Below are 20,269 nucleotides of genomic sequence, written 5' to 3' on the forward strand. Positions count from 1 at the left end.
TCACAGGAGGAGGAGGAGAAAGACAAAACATCTTTCCAGACATGCATAGATCATCAGTAAATTTCTTAATCACCAATCTTTTATTGATTTTTCAAACGAACACACAATATAAAGAGCTATTTTGTACATTCCATAGTCTTATATAATAGAAAGAAATGGTGAGCATAAATATTTACAATGACAATCCAAAATCCCAAAAGAGAGAAAAAAAGAACTATGGCTCGATCTGCAAAACATTCCTGGCAAAAACCAACACAATCAAGGCGTGGCGCTGGTAACAATGCTGGAAGTCAAATTTTTTATGTTTTCCTTATGTTTATTCCTCTTTCCTTGTCTCAAACTAAAGTAGCAATAAATAAATAAAAGATGGACGTAAGTAGGATCAATGGGTATTGGAAAGATGTCACTAGACTTTTTAAAATGCCTTCCCTTGGTTCTTTTCCAGGCACACACAAGACTACATCAGATACCCACCGAGTGTAGGTCGGCTGGCAGAACCCTTTCAGTCTGAGCAAAATAACAGGCCAAGAGGCGAGCGAAAGACAACATACAACGGACATCAGAGGAAACACTGTGGTTCTCTGAGAAAATACCAAATAAAGCTAGAAGGAGATCAGGTGCGATAGTTACCCCAGAGACCACCCGAGTTTGAAAGACCTCCTGCCATTGTGTTTGAAGCTTGGGGCAGGCCCAGAATGAATGAATCAGTGTAGTTTCAACACTTATTTGTAACACTGAGGGTTCACGTCTGGGAAAATATGAGAGAGCTTGACCTTTGACATGTGGGCCCTATGGATCACCTGATGCGAGCAGAATGTGTTAACTTAACAAGTCCCTGATTTCAATCCTAAGTGTCATCTGACAGGTGCTGGTTCAGATCTTGTTTCCACGCTGCCCTGATCTTAGGTGTGGATGCTTGGTTTAAAACTGTAGGCTTATTGTAAATTTTGAGACCAGGTCTCTTCCAAAAGGCTGCAGGCTAAGAATGTTGTCTATTACAGAGATCTGAAGAGCCTCTGGAAAACCACCTGGTGGCTTTGGAGAAAATGCAGAATTTGTAAATATCAGAAAAAGTGTGTTGTTGGGATGCCAAAAATTTTATTTAAAAGCTGATCGAAAGAAGCAAAGTTAAAATTGATGTTTCCAGTAAGTCTTCCTTTGATAATATTGACATTTGGCTGCAGATTTCTAGAAGAGATTTTGACCCTGTGCATGTACAATTACTAACGTTTAAATGATTATTAACCTTTAGAGTTTTATCATTGCAAACGTGATCAAATCAGCATGTTTCATGTTTTCATGACTAAAGATCTAGGTCAGTTGGAGGCTGCTGGAAGCTCCTCTGGAAAGTGCAGATTTAAAACTCTTCCAGTTTTTGTTTGACATTAATAGACCGGGTAAAAACAGATATGATTGTTTGAATTTAACTGTCCAAAATATTAATCAGAGTGTTAAAGTCGGACAGTTAAATGTTACATTTCTGTTGATTTATTCGTCATTTTACAAAACAGAAAAAGTGGTTGAATCAGCTGTTACTACTCTACAGAATATACCAGAACGCTCCGACTGGATTGACGTAAATGATTTAGGAACGTAATGAAAACAATGTATTGCTCCAGGAGGAAAATTATGTCCAGTGGAAGGAGGAAGAGGAGGGAACAAAGTGTTCAATTTCTATCAGCTCTAGCAGCATGAAAGTCTCTGTAGAGGATGGGGATTTGGAAGAAGTCACAGCTAGAAACTTTGGGATGTTGTGGACTCCGACAATGTCCCAAAGTATCTCCTTGGAGAAGTTTCTCCAACAAGAAAGGATTCCAACATCCTGAGTCAAAAAGGAAAGAAAATAGTTTCAGCCAAATTGCTAATTCATCGTCTCTCTCCAAAGCTGATGACTGGTCCATGGTGGGGAGGTGCTCTTTCACAGTGCAACAATGAGGGAGGTGATTATTAGAAAGAATCAGTGGGAGTAGGTTATCATGAAATGAAGGCTCTCTTCTTAAACTATTTTTGTATTCACACGAATTGGACATTTCTTCTGTCATGTTTTTATGTTGATATTTGGCCCTGACAGAGCTGTTATACAGTATAATAGTCCCCAATTACAGTATAATATTCCCAAGAGAAAATTCCAGGCCTCTTCTTTTGCCTTCCTATAAATTTCCAAAGTGCCAACCATTTACAGAAAATCAGACGTAGAGTGGGTTACTACGTAGAGGGTTGTTAGGTAAATTAGCCAGTTTTCCTTTATACTAAATATTGGCCTTTATTTGACTTAATGACCTCACTGCTGTAGGGTCTCTCCATTAAACAGATTTGAAAGTCATGTAAATGAAGCAAATTACCAGAATCTGATGAACAAAATGTTTACCTCAAACTAATTTACACTGCTCTAGTAATTCCTTCTGAATGAACTGACTGCTTCTGAGCTTCTAGATCTGACATGTTAGTAGATCATCTCCAGAACGGGATACACCATCATCATTTGTTTCTGGAATGTAGCTTCACACCAATTTATCCACATCAGTAAATCTTGCATTTGATCTCACCAGCACAATAAAGCACTTGAGTTCTTTCACATTTAGTCTTTATTTAGTAGCCAGTCTTTGAGCCGTTTCCAGTCCTGTCATCCTTTCATCTGGGCAACATTGTCTATAGACCCCGCAGGATCCATTTTGTGTAGCAGAAAGTGTCCTTGCACCTGAGCAGCACTGATCTCAGAGTGGGCGGCTAAGGCACACTTTGCAAACTTCTCTCCTTCAGAGGCTGGCTCGTCTGGGTAGAACCTCTGGAACATCTGGGTGAGCTGGAAGTGGGTGCAGTGCCCGATGTACTGTTTCAGATCAATACGGCCGGGTCGGATGAGTGCCGGATCTAACCTGTTTGCAGAGATTACAGGAAAGAGAGGAAGTTAATGTAGCTAAAATATTCCTGACCATGTCAGAGTCACCTATGAAAGAGCACAGATTGATCTTAGAAGATTTGTGACCAGATATTTGCATAAATCTATTTGATCATGTAGTTTGACTGATTTCAGTTTAAACCAATGGTACTTTTTTTTAACCTCTTTGTCTTGGAATGCTAAGTAGCAGAAAGAGACTAAAACAAAACCAGTGTTAGTGTGAATACATGAGCAGAAAATGCCTGTCAATGTTCACAACAAAACATACTAAAAACAGACAAAAGAGCTGCCATATTTTATTATCAAAAACTCTAAATGTCTTTAACAGTGCGTGACAGTGACACAAGTTTACAGCAGTGACTTTATGCAAGATTGTCTTCACTGGAAATTTATAAAGAATGCTAAGGAAAAATCTTTAATCTCAGAATTTACCAGCTATAAGACTGTGTACAACTGACTCAATGGCGAGCAGAAGAGAATTATGCACTATTTCAACTTCTGTGAATATAACCAGATCATTTTTGTTTAGATAATATCACTCATGGATTATTTCATAGGTACGTTGCACCTGTGTTATTTCTGTTGTTGATTGTAACTGCTGTGGTTACTAGATCTTAAATTGCTTTGCTGTAACATCACAAGATATTTGGGAATTCCTAAAGCATGTTAGATGTGAACCCACTTATTTAAAACAGGTGTATAGAATACAGACAGGCAGTTTAAGCAAAAACATCACTGAGAATTATTCAACCACGCTTTGGATATCCCTACCCTCTACTTCAGTGCTAGCTAAAATCATGTTGCAAGCATCATCATGTACACATGATATTAGCGAACATCATGTTGTTAGCACTTTGCTAACATCATTGTCATGTACACCTAATAATGTTAGCTAACATCATGTTGTCAACATTGTCATGTACATGATATTAGCTAACATCATGTTGTTAGCATTGTCATGTACACATGATAATGTTAGCTAACATCATATTGTCAACATTGTCATGTACACGATATTAGCTAACATCATGTTGTTAGCATTGTCATGTACACATGATAATGTTAGCTAACATCATATTGTCAACATTGTCATGTACACGATATTAGCTAACATCATGTTGTTAGCATTGTCATGTACACATGATAATGTTAGCTAACATCATATTGTTAGCATTGTCATGTACATATGATAATGTTAGCTAACATCATGTTCTTAGCATTGCCATGTACAGCTAATAATGTTTGCTAACATCATATTGTTAGCATTGTAACGTACACATGATATTAGCTAACATCATATTGTTAGCATTGTCATGTACATGATATTAGCTAACATCATGTTGTTAGCATTGTCATGTACACATGATAATGTTAGCTAACATCATATTGTCAACATTGTCATGTACACGATATTAGCTAACATCATGTTGTTAGCATTGTCATGTACACATGATAATGTTAGCTAACATCATATTGTCAACATTGTCATGTACACGATATTAGCTAACATCATGTTGTTAGCATTGTCATGTACACATGATAATGTTAGCTAACATCATATTGTTAGCATTGTCATGTACATATGATAATGTTAGCTAACATCATGTTCTTAGCATTGCCATGTACAGCTAATAATGTTTGCTAACATCATATTGTTAGCATTGTAACGTACACATGATATTAGCTAACATCATATTGTTAGCATTGTCATGTACACCTAATAATGCTAGCTGACATCATGTTGTTAGCATTGTCATGTACATATGATAATGTTAGCTAACATCATATTGTTAGCATTGTCATGTACACCTAATAATGCTAGCTGACATCATGTTGTTAGCATTGTCATGTACACATGATGTTACGTTTCCATTTAGCTCTGTGTTCAGCAGCCTTTAAAAGCACATTTGCAAGGTTTTCAGTAAATGTTGCTCTGACATGACTTTGTTCTGCAGAACAGCTCCATGCAGTTTCCACCTGAGTATAAAATAATGTGTGATGGTTACATACAAGTCTGTTGTAAGGTCCGTCCATGAATCTGTGGTGAGACAGCTTTAACACTCACTGAGTACTAGAAATAGGGACTTTTTTTTAAAGTGCATGTCACATCTAAACTGTGAAAATACTCATTTTGCATCTTCCTTGCACAACATTAGCAGTTTAATTTGTTTGTACACCACATTGTTCACCTGCAGCATGTGACCCTGCAAAAGTCACAACTGAATACAAATAATAAGAAACAACCCCAGTTATAAAGGGGTGGAGTGGAATGTAATAACTCCACCCACTCCAAGAAAACCAGTTGCTATCAAAAGAGCTGTGTATTCATGGTAAATAGGTGAGTTGTTATTGTGCCTTTGTGGTATTTTGGTTAAAACATATCAAAAGCATTTCATTAAGACCTCATGAAATTGTGTTAGTATGTAAAAAAAAAAGAGAGCACAATGTGTCTCCTTTAGATATTGCACTTGTAATTTTCCTCCAGTAGTACCTATCAATGAAGTTGGTGGTCATAAAAACTATTCTGGCCTCTGATGAAGCCACTCCATCAAGTGAGTTAAGCAGTCCACTGAAGGTCAGTCTTCCCATTCCCTGGTAGGCCAGAGGGTCTGAGAGGCAGAAAAAGAATCCATTTAGTCATGAAATTCAGCCTCAAACCACAATGAAACACAGAAAACTTTACAGGTTTCCTCAGTACCAAAATCCAGCCTTTTCTGAACCTCAAAACTTTATTTAAAATGGATTTACACTATAGATGCATTCTAACTCTTAGAATAAGCGTACAACCACTCATCTTTCCTGCTGCTTACTTTCTGTGGGAAGAAGTTCTCGGCTCACAAAAGCAGCATCCACGTCCTCCAACAGAATGATGCTTTGCTGCGGCGCCACACTGAGGAGGTGGTTCAGGCGGTCATCTGAAAGCGTTCGGTCGCTTAGACTCATCAGACAGATGCTGTAACCTAGCTCACCTGCCAGCGCAGTGCTGAAACACAAAGTCACCCACAAGCTGCAGTTACATAAAACAGGAACCATGTCACATTTAAACTGATGTACTCACATAAAGCTGCTCTTTCCACATCCTGGAGGACCATACAGTAGATATCCTCTCCTGTAGGGAATACCTGAGAACACAATCAGTCACACTAACCAGATGGTCATCAAAGATAAACTGAAAATTTAACAAAAAAACAAAAACACTAAAATATAAATGATTAATTTTAGGTTAGACCCATGTCAACATTTTATCAAAGTTTCCTAATTTTATAAAGAATAAAAATCAAGTTTCATTCAGTGTTTTTAGTTTATTAATTTAATTATTTTAAATATATGAATCCGATTACTCATAAACATAATTTCAAAATGGAAATAAAACAACGACAACGATTTCGGGAAATCTTCCTGAGTCCATGCAGTGATTTCCAGTAGAGAGTTGTCCGTTTTTAATGCAGTACTGCCTGAGAACCCCAAGACCACCAGCATCCAGGTTACACCTTCAACCTTGTCCCATGCACACAGAGACTCCTCCTGATTCTCTTAATCTTTTAATATTATACACTCTATATGGTGGAATTTTAAAAGTCTTTACAAGTTTACGTTCAGGAACATTTTTCTTAAAATTGTTCCACAGTTTTTAGACCGTTTGTTTCAGACAGGTGAACCTCGGTCCATCTTTACATCTGAGAGACTCTGCTTCTCTGATAAGCGCCTTCAGTCATGTTACTGACCTGCTGCCAGGAATAAAATAGGGGTTGAGATTTGGAAATCATTACATTCTTTTTATTTACATTTCACACAGTGTCCTACCTTTTGTAGAACTGGGATAGTAAAACTAGATGTTGTAGATTACTATATCCAAGTCAAAGCAGTAGACTTGCAATTTAACATAAAAGAGATCCCTAACGCGACTTGTGTTACCAAATAATTTAACCCCGTCTCAGGAAAGGTTTAGATGGTGTGGAAAGGGCAAAAAAAAAACAACTGATCCTTGCATTTACTTCTTCCTTTATGTCATTACATAAAGAGCAACACAAACATGGGTTATGTTTTGTCTTTTGTCTCATCAAGTACTCAATTTATTATTAACATACATCCATTTTTCCATTTTCAACCAGCAAAAATAGTTGGAATGGAGGTGATGTGGGGTTACATCAAACAGGTGGGGTAAGCACATGATTATAATCATGATTTAGTACAAAAAAAAGTCTTGGAGAAGGAAATATGACAGGAGGATCTCCAGTATGGTAACAAATATGTTTAAAAACAACTCTAAACCACCTGAAAACAACATTCCTCAAAGAAAAATGGAAAGTAAGTTGCAGGTTTCTCCCTCTTCAGTAAAGACAAGTCTGAAGGATTCAAAGCATAAGTTATTGAAAGGGTGGGAAAAAAAGCCTAAACTGAATACATGTGATCTTTGATCCTTTTTAACAGCACCGCATCAAGGACTGTTAATAATCAGTAGCATATAAAAACCACATGGACAAGGAATTATTGTGGGAAACCTTTTTTTAAGTACTACTACGTACTGTAGGCACATTAGAGAATGCTCCTTTAAACTTTACTGTACATTAAAGGAAGCTTTATGTTAACTGCTCATAGTCGCTGTCAACTTCTCTGGGCTTGGAGGCATCTGGGATGGACCATCATACAGTGGAAATGTGAAGTTTAGTCAGCTCAATAAGGACTGACAAGCTATTTGGAGGAAACTAACACTGTGTGCTTTGTGCCAAGGAGGAACAGGACCATGGAGGGTGTTAGCAGCAACGAGACAAGACTCTGGGATGGTAGGAGACTTTCATTGACATCATTAAGCTCAGTTACACTTCTGTGATGGCAGCATTGATGCAGAAAAGTGGGATTTTAGAGTAACAAATGCTTTCTGCGAGACCACATTTGCTCCAGGAGGAGGGTATTATGGGTACTTGGACTGACCAGCCTGCAGTCTTGACCAGTCCTCATTAGAAAATGTGGAAAATATGTGTTAAATTGGTCATTTAAATCCTGAAACAATTTAACACTCATGGCAACGCTGATAAATGATAAAAGTTTTACTGTTCCAACTGTTTTTGGAATCTGTTACATTCCTGAAATGCAAAAATGGACGTGTTACAAAAAAATCACACACATATATATATATATGTGTGTGTGTGTGTGAGATGAGACCAAATCTTAATTATTTTAAGTTCTGAATGATAATGATAAGCCGAAGAGGAGCCCTGAGGTGTTTTACCTCTATCTGTGTACCATTTGGGGTTTCCAATGAATTCCTTCACATCATCCACGATCCTTTCAGAAACGCCGGTATCCAGTACCACAGAGCTAAGAGGTCTTCGGCGCCGTGGAAACCCAAAGGGCCTCCACTCCGCCCCCATGGCTGTGTACATCACCGTCCTTCCTTCCTCTTGCTTCAGGGCCAGTTCCCTTGCTGCAAAATATATTGACACCAGCACTGAAAGGCCAGCCGAGCACAATGCAGACAACATATAAAAAAAGTTTAGATTTTACTAGTCCTGTACCTTCTTGTAGTATATTAAAGAAGATTTGCCTGTCTCTGCCTAAAGCAGTGAAAGTGACAGACTCCCACGGCGTTCCAGTGTGGAGATCCACCATCTGCTTTTCTCTGGTCCGCTCCACCCTAATCCACTTCCTACCATACCTGCAGAACACAATGGATGACAACGAAAAAATGGCCAATCAAATTAATAAACAATTAATATTGAATGAAAACTTATTAAAACATGTGCAGTACAGTCTGACTCTTAAAAACTAACATTGTATACATAAGTACATCACTGCCACACTTGAAGTTAAATAATTAGAGAATTCTTCTGACCAGATGATGTGGTTCCCAGGGCTCGGGTGGAAGTCAAACTGCGTGTGAATCCGTCCACTCTCATGTGCCAGGTAGGAGGTCTCCACGCTGAGGTGCTGAGTGTGTCTGGCGTGCTTGGTGATCCAGCTCAGCAACCAGTGGTAGCTTTTATCCCTGCTGGGGACCTCTAGAGTGATCATATAGTGCCTACGGAAGAAGATCATTCCCACCTGAGCACCTTTTCTGGCTACTGCTAGCGCTGTCCCGACCCCAACCAAACCAAAACCAGCACCGAAGTAGGGGTTGTCCTTCAGGCCGTCCAGGAAGTCAGACAGAGGCATGACTTCTGATCTCCTCTTCTGAAGTCAGAAGTTGTGTGGTTGCTGTCACGCTTTGAGGCAACGACTCATTTACAGATTCGTGCTATTATTCAGTCTGTTTGTAAATACATTATGTTCCGTTTTATTGGCTTAAGACTTGCTGGCAAGCTGCTAATCATGTCTTTAAATGATACAAACTTGCAATAATACAGTCGCTAATGTTAAACCATAAATAGTCCGCTGAACTATCTTCTCAGTCTTCATCGTACACGGTTATCGGAGAGACGTTCGCACAATCCTGAATAAAAACATGAAGCCCCATGCCTTACTGCCAACAAAAATCTCAATGTGTGCGTGGATGTAATGCACAAGTGATGCCAACAGCGACCTCTACTACACTTCCTGTGTTTGATGAATATCATTCCGACTACGAGCGAGTCCTCGTGATTATTCGTTCCGCTGTTTTGGCAGTGTGTAATGTAAACATTATGTCTCGTTTTCCCCCTTGCAAGCCATGATAGAAAGTATTTGAAATGAGTATTGAATAATTGATCGTTTGCATTTTAAAAAAAATTGCACGTCATCAGTGAAAATAATTATAAATCAGGCAAAAATCACAAGAGGCTAGCTTAGTTAGCTTTAACGGCACAGTTGTTAGCATCCGCTTATTTTTACTCATACATAAATTAAATATAATTAACACTGTGTAGAATATCGGTGACTACCACTTGGTATTAAATGAGAGTTATACGTGAGTTTCAAGTAGTAAATATGTTTTTTATAAATTAGAGGCAGACGAACGGCGAAACGAAGACCTTTCGATGTTTTGTTTAGCAGATCAAGGTATAGTAAAAACCCGGGCGGTAGGTCCAATTCCAAAATATCTCTCCAGTTAAGAAATGTGTTTTTATTCTAATTTAATTGCTATAGTTGTGCGAATATTTATTACTAATTATTATTAGAATAACATTTACAAACAAGTTTTAAAATGTAATTTAAACTGATATAAAACAAGCCACTAACAGCTAAAACCTTAAAGCTTTAACTTTCTTTAATTCCTTGTCCTTGTTCGCTGTTTTTCAGACACGATGGAGACAGAGGAAATTCCATGTGACAAATGTGGACAGAGTTTCCCAGACAGTTGTACTTTTGTCTCTCACTCCTGTTCAAAACACCATACCACTCCACCCAGGAAAGGGCAGCAGGCCAGTTACAAGTGTTCCCAGTGCAATGAGGGATTTTCTAAAACAGCTTTGTTGAAGCATCATTTTAGAACCAACCATGGGGATTACAGCCTCCAAGGTTCATTTACCTGCTCTGAGCAAGGCTGCCAGTTCAGCAGCACAGACCGTCTGGAGTATCAAGCCCATTTGGTGACCACACATGGTCTGAATCTCATCCCCTGCTCCTACCGGTCCTGTAGAAAGTGCTTTCTTACACAGGGTGAGATGGAAAGCCATCGGAAGAGTCATTTGCCATTTGGCTGCTTTCATTGCGAGTTTGTTTCTGAAAATGCAAAAGAGTTGAAAGGTCACTTGTTGGAGCACAACCACCTGACAAGCAGCTGTCAAGGTAAGGCAGAATCTCTGAGACACGAGTGGAAAACTAAATGTGTCACAGCATGATTTTACTGTTCAATTTACATCTGTTCACAGAAAAGACATCCGAAGCAGCATGTACTAAAGGAGGCAAAGTTAATCAGGTTTCCCAGAGGAAAAAAAGAAACCTGAAATTCATCCCAGCTTTTGATTCAACTTCATTACAAGATGAGCCTGAGGAAGAGCATGAGAGGGAAGGGGATGGAAACAACAACTCTTCAGCAGTGGATGCTGCACCACTGCCATCCAAAGGTATATGCGCACCATCTTCTGACGTGACCTGCTTTTTTCACAGTTAAGAAAAACAAAAAATACACAAATACAGTTAAGTCAGCACATATTTGGACACTGACACAGGTTTGTTATTTTATCTGTTTACTAAAACTCCTTAAAGATACAGTTCCCTAATCAATATGAGCTTAAAGTTCTTTTAGATTTAATTTGTGGTATTTGTATTCAAATTGGATGAAAGGTTTAGAAATTAGAGTTATTTGATATGTAACTGATTGTTTTCAGGGGACCAAAGGTAATTTAACAGATTCTCTAATTTCATGAGCTCCGTAGGCTTGTCCCTTGTTAAGCCATCACCAGTCAAGCTGGTAAAAGTTTAGAAGTTAGTTCCAGGTGTTTGCATTTGAAAGTTGTAGTGAACCCACAACATGCAGTCAAAGGAGCTCTTAATGGAATTAAAACACACCATCCTTAGACTAAAAAAAGAAGTCCATCAGAGAGATAGCAGGAATGTTAGGAGTTGGCCAAAACAACAGTTTGGTACACTCTGAGAGAGAAACACACACACACACACACAGGTGAGTTCAGGAACTCAAAAAGGGCTGGACATGCATGGTAGACAACATTGTTGAATGATTGCAGTATCATTTCCACAATAAAGAAATGCCCCTTCACAACATCCACCTAAGTGAATAACGCTCCACAGGAAGTAGGTGTATCTGTATCTGAGCCTACCACAAAGAGAAGACTTCATGAGAGCAAATACAGAGGATTCACCACACGGTGCAAACCAGTAATCAGGCCATATTACATTTTGCCAAAAAAAAAAACAAAACAGTGTATTCTGGGCTCAAAAGCTCAAAGTCACCTGAAATTATGTGACTTTGTATAAAAATGGTTGCAATTCCTAAACGTTTCATAGGATATTTTTCTTCAACCCCTTGAATTAAAACTTGAAGTCTGCACTTCAATTACATCTCAGTTGTTTGATTTCAAATGCAACGTGTTGGCATGCAGAGCTCAAATCATGAACATTGTGTTTCTATGCAAATATTTCTGGGCCTAACTGTACATTGTTGTCCATCAGAGTACCTTGCAGAGGGATCAGAGTATATTTATCGCACCCACACCTGCCCCAAATGTCGCCGCTGCTTCAAGATGCGCTCCCACCTGCAGGAACACCTTCGTTTACATTTCCCTGACCCCAATCTCCAGTGTCCCACCTGCAAGCGTTTCTTCACCAGCAAGAGCAAACTGCGTATACATCGACTTCGCGAGGCTGGTGAGAAGGTCCACCATTGCCACTTGTGTGAGTACTCTGCTGTGGAGAAAAACGCCGTCTGCCGTCATCTCGTCAGCGTGCACGCTGCTGACGAGGCAGAGGATGCCTTAAAAAGCCTCATCTATGTTTGTCCAAGCTGCGGTCAGAGATTTCGCCAGAGCAGGGCGCTGAAGGCTCACATGAAGACGCACAACATCCTGTCGGACAGCAAGCCGCTGCCCTGCTTCCAAGAGAGCTGCTCTTTCCAGAGCTGTCTGCGTAAAGAAATTATTAAACATGCTGCTGAAGTGCACGGAACCACAGCCGTGGAGTGTCGACATCACGCCTGTGGCGCCATCTTTCAAAGCAAGGCGGACATGGAGGCTCATTATCGGACACATCTCGCCTACCACTGCTCAGAATGTGATTTCTCCTGCTCCAATAAAACGGTCTTCCTCCAGCACCGGCGACACGGTCACTCCGGGAAGGAAAAGCTTTGCTGTGACTTTTGCACCTTTGTCACGTTTAACCCTGTGGAGTTTGAGCAGCATCTCGGACATTTGCACGCCAACGAGAAGATCCACCGCTGCCTACAGTGCAGCTTTGTCACCTCGCATAAACGTGGTTTGAAGCGACACCTGCTGATGCACAGCGGTGAGGCTGAATCCATCATGCTTTTGTCATTTAATCCTCGTGTTCCTGTATCTTAAATCCTTACATTTGCTGATTAGGGAGTTGTTGTTAGAGCTTCTACTGGTGACATGATACTTCTGAACTTTCTTCTCCAGGTGAGAAGCCCCACAAGTGTAGCCTGTGTGACTTCAGGTGCAGAGATGAATCCTACCTCTCCAGACACATGCTCACTCACTCAGAAGACAAGAACTTCATGTGCGCTGAATGTGGATATGTCACTAAATGGAAGCACTATCTCAATGTCCATATGAGGAAGCATGCTGGGGACCTCAGGTAGACACAATAGATGTTACTCATATAATTTTGTATTGGATTTTTTTCTCTATGATTTAGTTTTGGGACTGCAAGGCACAGATAAAGAAGCCAAATGTGATGCAATGTAATTCATACTGAGTATACCCTTGAGTTTAAACCTGATTGACATAATCTATTTCAGTCTGTGAAGGTTCAGATATACTTGAATTCAAACTACCGTATGTATTTTTCTGTGTATGAAAGCTGTGCTGCATGTCTTACAGCCCCAAAGCATTACAGGCTCTCAGACTAACAGCTATGCATTTATTCAGGTAAATACATGATGATATAAATGATCTGTCCCAGTGGTAAATCACAAGTTAGATCATAATACAATATTATATCAATTTAATGAGTTAGTGATTCAGTCTTTGCAGATATAAAAAATTCTGCCATTGATTCGATTCAGGATCCAGCGATTGACAGGAGGTATCACATGCTGATTTCATGCAATCACTTGCATTCATGTCAAAACAGATAAACAAAATCTCATTTTATTCCTGAGCTCCATCAGACATTTAAATTAGAAAACTTTTGCAACAAGTGCAAAAATCTTGAGCCACCCTCATTTCTTCATATATAGTTAAAAACAGGAAATAAATGGAGAAATTATTGAAGCCTTTAAACATAAATAGAAATACAGTATAAAAGACAAAAACCGAGTCTGGACATTCTAACAAGGTTGAAATTGATTTCTTTAACTACACTCCAGGAATAGTTCTCCAGACTTCTTGAAAGACTTTCCACAGCTCTTCGTTAGATGTTTCTGCTTTTTGTTCTGATCTCTATCCAGATAATCTCACACTACTTCAGTAATGTTGAAGTCTGGGCTCTGAAGTGGATTCATCCCTCCATCAGACCTCTTGGCTCAGATTTTCAGTCCAGTTCTTGGGTTATGTGACATACAACAATAAAAAACACTCTGAAAATGTCAGGTACAAGGACTGAACTGAAAATGAGTGAAAAAGTAGCTAGTGTCAAAAACTAAACTTTAAAGAGCTTCATAAAGCGTAGAGACCTATAGATCCAGACTGCTTTAAAGCTCCACTACTGAACAGATTTTCTCAGTAAGGCACCACATAACGACGGCCAATTCCCCATCTGTCTGGCACCCTGTCTCTTTTCTGAGCTCTCTCAGCCAGTAAAAGTCAGTCTGATGTTGACTCTTGTCTTATCTCCTGCTCTGTCCCTTTCTCTTTTGTCTGTCTTTCTCCAATAATGTCCTCTAGTGTTTCTTTGATGAATCACCATGTTGGATGTTCAAAATGGTCAGTGTTTTGGTATCCAGTTGCTAGCGTATGATGTGGAACCATAAAGTGAAACACAGCTGTAATTATGTGTGTTTGTGGTTATCATGACTGTCTTGAGTATTTTGCAGTTCAAAGTGTTATTTGTGCACATTCTCAGAAATCAATGCTATACATTTATAAGCTACAATCTGTGAGCAACCAGTAGGAGTGTAGGGACCAGTTTCACCGGATTTCAGGTCATAGGGTAGAAACTAGCTGTAAAAATGATGGGAAGTTTTAAAGACAAGACATGGCATGCTTTGTTTAGGGGCCTTATATACCATCCATGATACAATTGCTGTCAGTTTGTTTGCTAACAATCACTCAAAACTAACCAAATACTAACCTTTTCTATTGTCACCATATTTAACATTTTCTTTATACCGTACAAATGCAGCAACTTTGTCTGGTCTGACTTCTGTAATGCACCACTTAGTGGAATCCTTGCAACAAGCATAGTACACAAGCAAGTATTTGAACAGTTCTTGAAAAGCAAGCATGTTCTCTGCCTTAGGATTTCATATGTATTGTTCTATAAATATCATTATGACTAAGTTTTTCATCTTCCTTCCTAGGTATTCCTGTGATCAGTGCCCATATCGTTGTCACCGCATGGACCAGCTAAACAGCCACAAATTACGACATCAAGCCAAATCACTTATGTGTGAAATCTGCGCTTACGCCTGCAAACGCAAGTATGAGCTTCGCAATCACATGTTGGCCAAACATTCTGGGGAAGAGAAACAGCCTGCTTCATATAAGTGCAAATACTGCACGTACACTACAAGCTACAGACAAGCACTTCAAAATCATGAGAACTGCAAACATACTAAGCTGAAGGAGTTTCACTGCGCCCTCTGTGCTTATTCCTCCTTCAGTAGCGTCAGCCTATTCCTTCACAAGAGGAAAATCCATGGGTATGTTCCTGGGGACAAAGCATGGCTGGAGAACTATGCAGCAAAAGAGAAGGAGAGGAACTCCTCTGAGTTCACACAGGATTTTTACATTAAGCCATCAGTTGATCGCGCTCAGTCTGAACAGTCCACGTCTGCAGATGCTGATAAGCAAACAGAGCGATCAAATGTTGCTGCCCAAAAAGTTGTTAATGAAGTATTTTCAGATTGTCCATCTACCAGTAGTCCTGAGCAGTACTGTACTCTTGTGTTAACCACAGTAACGGCTGCTAATGACCAGACTCTACCTTTACCGAATGAAGAGAGAAACTCTGCAAGTTTACCCACTTTGGACCATCATGGGCCAAACTTGTCACAAGAAAAGTCAGACTCTTCTGCACCTGCGAGCTCATCAGAGGAAGATAATGCAGCAGTGAACGATAGAGAGTGTGAACAAAGCGATATAGATGACGCCTATGCACCTCTAAATGATACAAGTCATTTGGAGGGCCAGACTCTGACATCTGAGGAGGAAAATAATGCTGAATCAAACAGTTCTGCTTTTCTGCCTGAACAAATCCAGCCGTTACAATCTGAGATCCGTCTGAAAGCCATGAAGAAACACGACAAGGACCAAGCAGAAGCCATGGTTTTAGAGGGACGGGTGCAGATGCTTGTGGTGCCAACTGAAGATGTTTATTGCTGTGACAAATGCTCATATGTGACCTCTAAGGAGACAGCGTTGAAGCACCATCGTCGAGCTTTGTGCCACAGCAGGGTAAAGGGATACGAGTGCCAGGCCTGTGGTGTGCAGTTCAAACAGAAGCGTGGCCTCGATGGACACCTTAGAAAGAAGTGCCCAGCTCTACCACGCCAAACAGAGGCATTTGTAGGCATTTCAAATACATGTCTACCTACAGTGGAGAACTCTACTACAAGGCAGAACGAAGCTAAGCAAGTGGATGAAGGAATAAGCTCAGACCCGATGGAACCTTTATCCTCACAAGATACAATTTCTGAAGTATGCACATCTCACACCCCTACATCCACTGCCTTAGAACATCAGAAAAGTGACACTCACACGAATCAGTTTTGCAACGTCAAGCGTGTGAAAAAAACATCAGGTGACAACTCGATACAACAAAAGACACTTTACACAAAAAAAGACGGGAAATTCAAATGCAAGCTGTGCAGTTTTTCATCAAGCATGTTACAAACAGTTAAACGACACCTCTCAACCTGCAGAGAAGTCTCTAGTAGAAAAGACATTCAAATCATGTCAGAAATGGACAAGGAAGGGGGAGACTGCCTTGTAGATGCTACTGATGAAGCCCCTGTGGACATTTCTAAGAAAATCTTTAGTTGTCTAAATTGTGCATTCAAGTGCAATCAGAAAAGAGCTTTAGAGAGCCATGAAACGAAGGGCTGCATGAAGCCTGGTGAAGTTCAGTGCAGCTTCTGTCTGTTTGTTGCCAAATCGAAACTTTCTTTGACTCGTCACGTCCTTTATGTTCATAAGAAAGACAAGTACCGCGTTGGAAAACCCAAACGTTTGCATTGCCAGCTCTGCGCTTTTAGCTGTAAACAAGAACGATGCATGGATCAACACATTGCACTGAAACACAAAGGTGCTCGGCCATACCGCTGTTGCTATTGTCCCTTCGGTACCACGAGGCGCTATCGCTTAGAGGAGCACGAGTCTCTGCACACAGGGATTGGCCGTCACAGCTGCGATGAGTGCTACAAGACCTTTGGGGCTATGACCAAACTGCGTCAGCATAAGATGCGAATCCACGACAAGCGGCCCAAACACTTCTGCTCTCTGTGTGACTTCAGCGGCTATGCGCTTGACGATGTCAGGCGGCACGAGCGCAGGTGTCACACAGGGAAGTTGCAGCACATTTGCACACATTGCAACGCCAAGTTTAGCTCAGAGATTGCTTTAAGAAACCACTGCAAACGGGTGCACCAGCTTCAGGTCTGTTTTTCATGCAAGAAGTGTGACTTCACGTGTAGCAGCGATGTCATGCTGAAGGCCCACCAGCAGAGCAGGCACCCTCAGGTAAAATGCACAACCTGCCAGGAATCTTTTGAGACCAAGGAATGTCTTGAGATTCATCAGAGAGCCCACCTGGCCCATCAGTGTCCGCTGTGCCACTTTGCTACCAAAACAAGACAGCTGTTAGCTCAACATCTGCTGAGCGAACATGAGGAGGGATCCCCAGAAGGCAAACCACTCAAATGCAGCACATGTCCATTCACTTGTCGACATCAGCTGGTGTTTGAGCAGCATCTCCGTTCTCATGGAAGCAAGCGCTTGTACAAATGCACCGACTGCGAGTATTCAACCAGGAACAAGCAGAAGATCACATGGCACGTTCGCACTCACACCGGGGAGAAACCTTACAGCTGTGAGCAGTGCAGTTACACCTGCACGGATCCCTCCAGGCTGAAGGTAACCTCAGAGATTACAGGATGATTGTTATTTGGAAAAACAACCTCAAAAGGTGCAGTGTGTAACAAAATCAAAGGTCAATGACAGAAAATTTTGATATATAATTAAAAAACTGTGTTTCAATTGTTATCTAATAACTTTACTAAAATAATGGTTGTGCTTTTATTTGCTTAAAATGAGCCATTTATTATGGTGTCTCTGAATGATGAAACAACTGTGTGTTGTCGAGAGAACCCTGTGAGTACCAGGTTTGTTTGATAGGTACTAGAGCACCATTTAGGGTAAGTAGCGCCTTAAAAGGCACCAAAAGTAGCTCCCTGTTGTGCTTTCATTGTTGCACTTCAGGCCACTGGATCACTCACAGATTAAAAACATGTTAACTTCTAGAAGAATTTTGGCCAGTAACAGCCACCACCTATTCAGCATTTGAAGTAATTTCTATGTCCATCTTTACCACTAGATATCAGTAATTGTTACACACTGTACCTTTAAGCTCTGATATCTGTTTAGTTCTTTATTGTGAATCAAAACGTATGAATCTATTAATCTTTTTCCAGATCTCATCTCTAGATGACAGCGATGCAGCCAACCACCTGTTCAAATAAAATAGTTTGTTTTCCCAAAGTATTTCAATACTGAGACATTCAGGCTTTGATTGGGCCAGAATCCTTCATTATTTTTGTGATGTTTCTCAGTGGATTTATTGGAATGTTTTGGATCATATTGCATGCTTACTACTCAGTTTAATGAGTAGTGATTCAATATTTGCAGATATGAAAACATTCTGCCATTGATTCGATTCAGGGTCCAGCGATTGATAGATGATCACATGCTGATTTCATGCAATCACTTATGTCAAAATATATAAAATCTACAAAACTAAATTGCTGGATTTGTTACTTTCTGAAGTAACAGAACTTTCAGGTACTGTTCATCTGCTGTTTTTTTTTCCAGGTCTGACACTTCTTCCCCCCCCCCCCCACTTGCCCTGTTTCATCTAATGTTTTTTAAGGACACACTGCACATCATGCTAAGTTTTTTCAGATTCATAAGTTTTGCACCAATAACTTAGGAGTCAACTTGGTGAAAATACTATTTTGCTCTATTCAAACTTATCTTTTTTGTATTTTTTTTACTCATAATAAAAGAAACAGGAGCAAATGATGTGCTGTTGCAACAGGCAGATAGTCAGAAAGTGCCAAAATATTTCATTTTTTTCTATCTTTTTTTACTTAATGATTGATAGGTCAGTATAAAGTGGCTTAACAAACAAGAAAACAGCCAATATTCAAACAAAAACTTAAAAGACCTTTAGAAAGTTGGAAAACTATTGCTCAAGACCAGTTTAGAAAATTACAACAAAGTTTTGGTGTTTGGAAGCAAAGTAGAAAGAAACGAGTGTAAAAAACTGTAAATGATTTCTGAAGCCTTTTCTTTTTCAAAGCTTCATATGAGAGTCCACCAGGATGAGAAGAAGTACCTTTGTCCAGAATGTGGCTACAAATGCAAGTGGGCGACGCAGCTGAAGTACCACATGACCAAACACACAGGTTGGGTTGATCATTATAATACCTGATCATGCTCTTAAGATTATTGAAGTATTTGATCAGTGATTTGATCAAATATAGGTTTGTAGCTGTAGAGTTTATCAGATTCAGTATGAAAAAGGTTTGTTGTCTGCAGGAGAGAAGCCATACGCCTGTGATGACTGCGACTACCGCACTAACAGAGCCGACGCCCTACGTGCACACCGGGACACGCAGCACAGCGACGTGCGCCCGTATGTCTGCGAGAAATGCGGCAAAGCTTTCAAGACCAGCTTTATACTGAAGACCCACCAGCGGCAGCACAGCGACGACCGTCCTTACGTGTGCGGATTATGCCGCAAGGCTTTCCGGTGGCCGGCAGGGCTCCGACATCACTTCCTGTCCCACACCAAGCAACAGCCTTTCTGCTGCCGCCACTGCTCCTACAGAGCCAAGCAGAAATTTCAGGTGGTCAAACATCTGCAGAGGCACCATCCAGAGGTGTCAGTGGAACAGGGGGTCCAGAGAGACTCTGAAGCCGGTGGTCTCACTCTAAAAGTGGCCTTGCAGGGGACTCTGGATGAGGTGGAGGATGGATCAGAAAAAGTTGCAGCATCGACAAAAAAATCTGACAAGATGCAGTAGGGATTCACAAATCTGTTTTTATTCTTTGCCTTCAGTTTTATTAGAAGAAAGGTAAATATGTGTGAGTATGTGTGGAAAATATGTGTGAAAAAAACAGTAAGCGAGCCAGTTGTTGTGGATTTCTGTATTTTACTTAGGGTTTAACCATTCATAAACTTTAGGAAGGCTTGTAGATACACTCAAACACCATTCATTAACATTATATATAAGGTAAAACTATAGAATTTGAATAGAAACATCTCATTCAAGCAAACATTTGCAGATTAACCAATATGATGCAAAAGCCTGGTGTGTTTATAGATGAATGATTATGACATTGGGCATATATTTTTAACTTCATCAGCATAAACTTT

The 20,269-nt window shown here is 40.2% G+C and overlaps 2 protein-coding genes across 6 annotated transcripts; one reads left to right on the forward strand and one right to left on the reverse strand.

Moving 5' to 3' along the window:
* LOC121649895 (mitochondrial chaperone BCS1) lies at positions 1-9,408 on the reverse strand. The gene is made up of 7 exons (XM_042001011.1): positions 8,733-9,408; positions 8,416-8,555; positions 8,130-8,324; positions 5,958-6,021; positions 5,710-5,882; positions 5,391-5,508; positions 1-2,876 (listed from the first exon to the last, which is right to left on the reverse strand). The coding sequence occupies exons 1-7, from the start codon at positions 9,050-9,052 to the stop codon at positions 2,624-2,626; spliced, it is 1,263 nt and encodes a 420-aa protein (XP_041856945.1). The 5' UTR covers positions 9,053-9,408; the 3' UTR covers positions 1-2,623.
* znf142 (zinc finger protein 142) lies at positions 4,901-19,928 on the forward strand. 5 transcript variants are annotated; one of them, XM_042001008.1, is made up of 8 exons: positions 4,901-4,923; positions 10,115-10,603; positions 10,687-10,881; positions 11,948-12,775; positions 12,910-13,087; positions 14,973-17,745; positions 19,190-19,295; positions 19,429-19,928. In XM_042001008.1, the coding sequence occupies exons 2-8, from the start codon at positions 10,120-10,122 to the stop codon at positions 19,914-19,916; spliced, it is 5,052 nt and encodes a 1,683-aa protein (XP_041856942.1). In that variant the 5' UTR covers positions 4,901-4,923; positions 10,115-10,119; the 3' UTR covers positions 19,917-19,928. The 5 variants fall into 5 exon arrangements, with proteins under 5 accessions (XP_041856942.1, XP_041856937.1, XP_041856941.1 ...); XM_042001003.1 differs by lacking the exon at positions 4,901-4,923 and adding an exon at positions 7,608-7,683; XM_042001007.1 differs by lacking the exon at positions 4,901-4,923 and adding an exon at positions 9,633-9,894.
* The last annotated feature ends 341 nt before the right edge of the window (positions 19,929-20,269 follow it).

The sequence above is a fragment of the Melanotaenia boesemani genome, chromosome 12, assembly GCF_017639745.1.
Source record: "Melanotaenia boesemani isolate fMelBoe1 chromosome 12, fMelBoe1.pri, whole genome shotgun sequence".
In the NCBI taxonomy this organism is placed as follows: Eukaryota; Metazoa; Chordata; class Actinopteri; order Atheriniformes; family Melanotaeniidae; genus Melanotaenia; species Melanotaenia boesemani.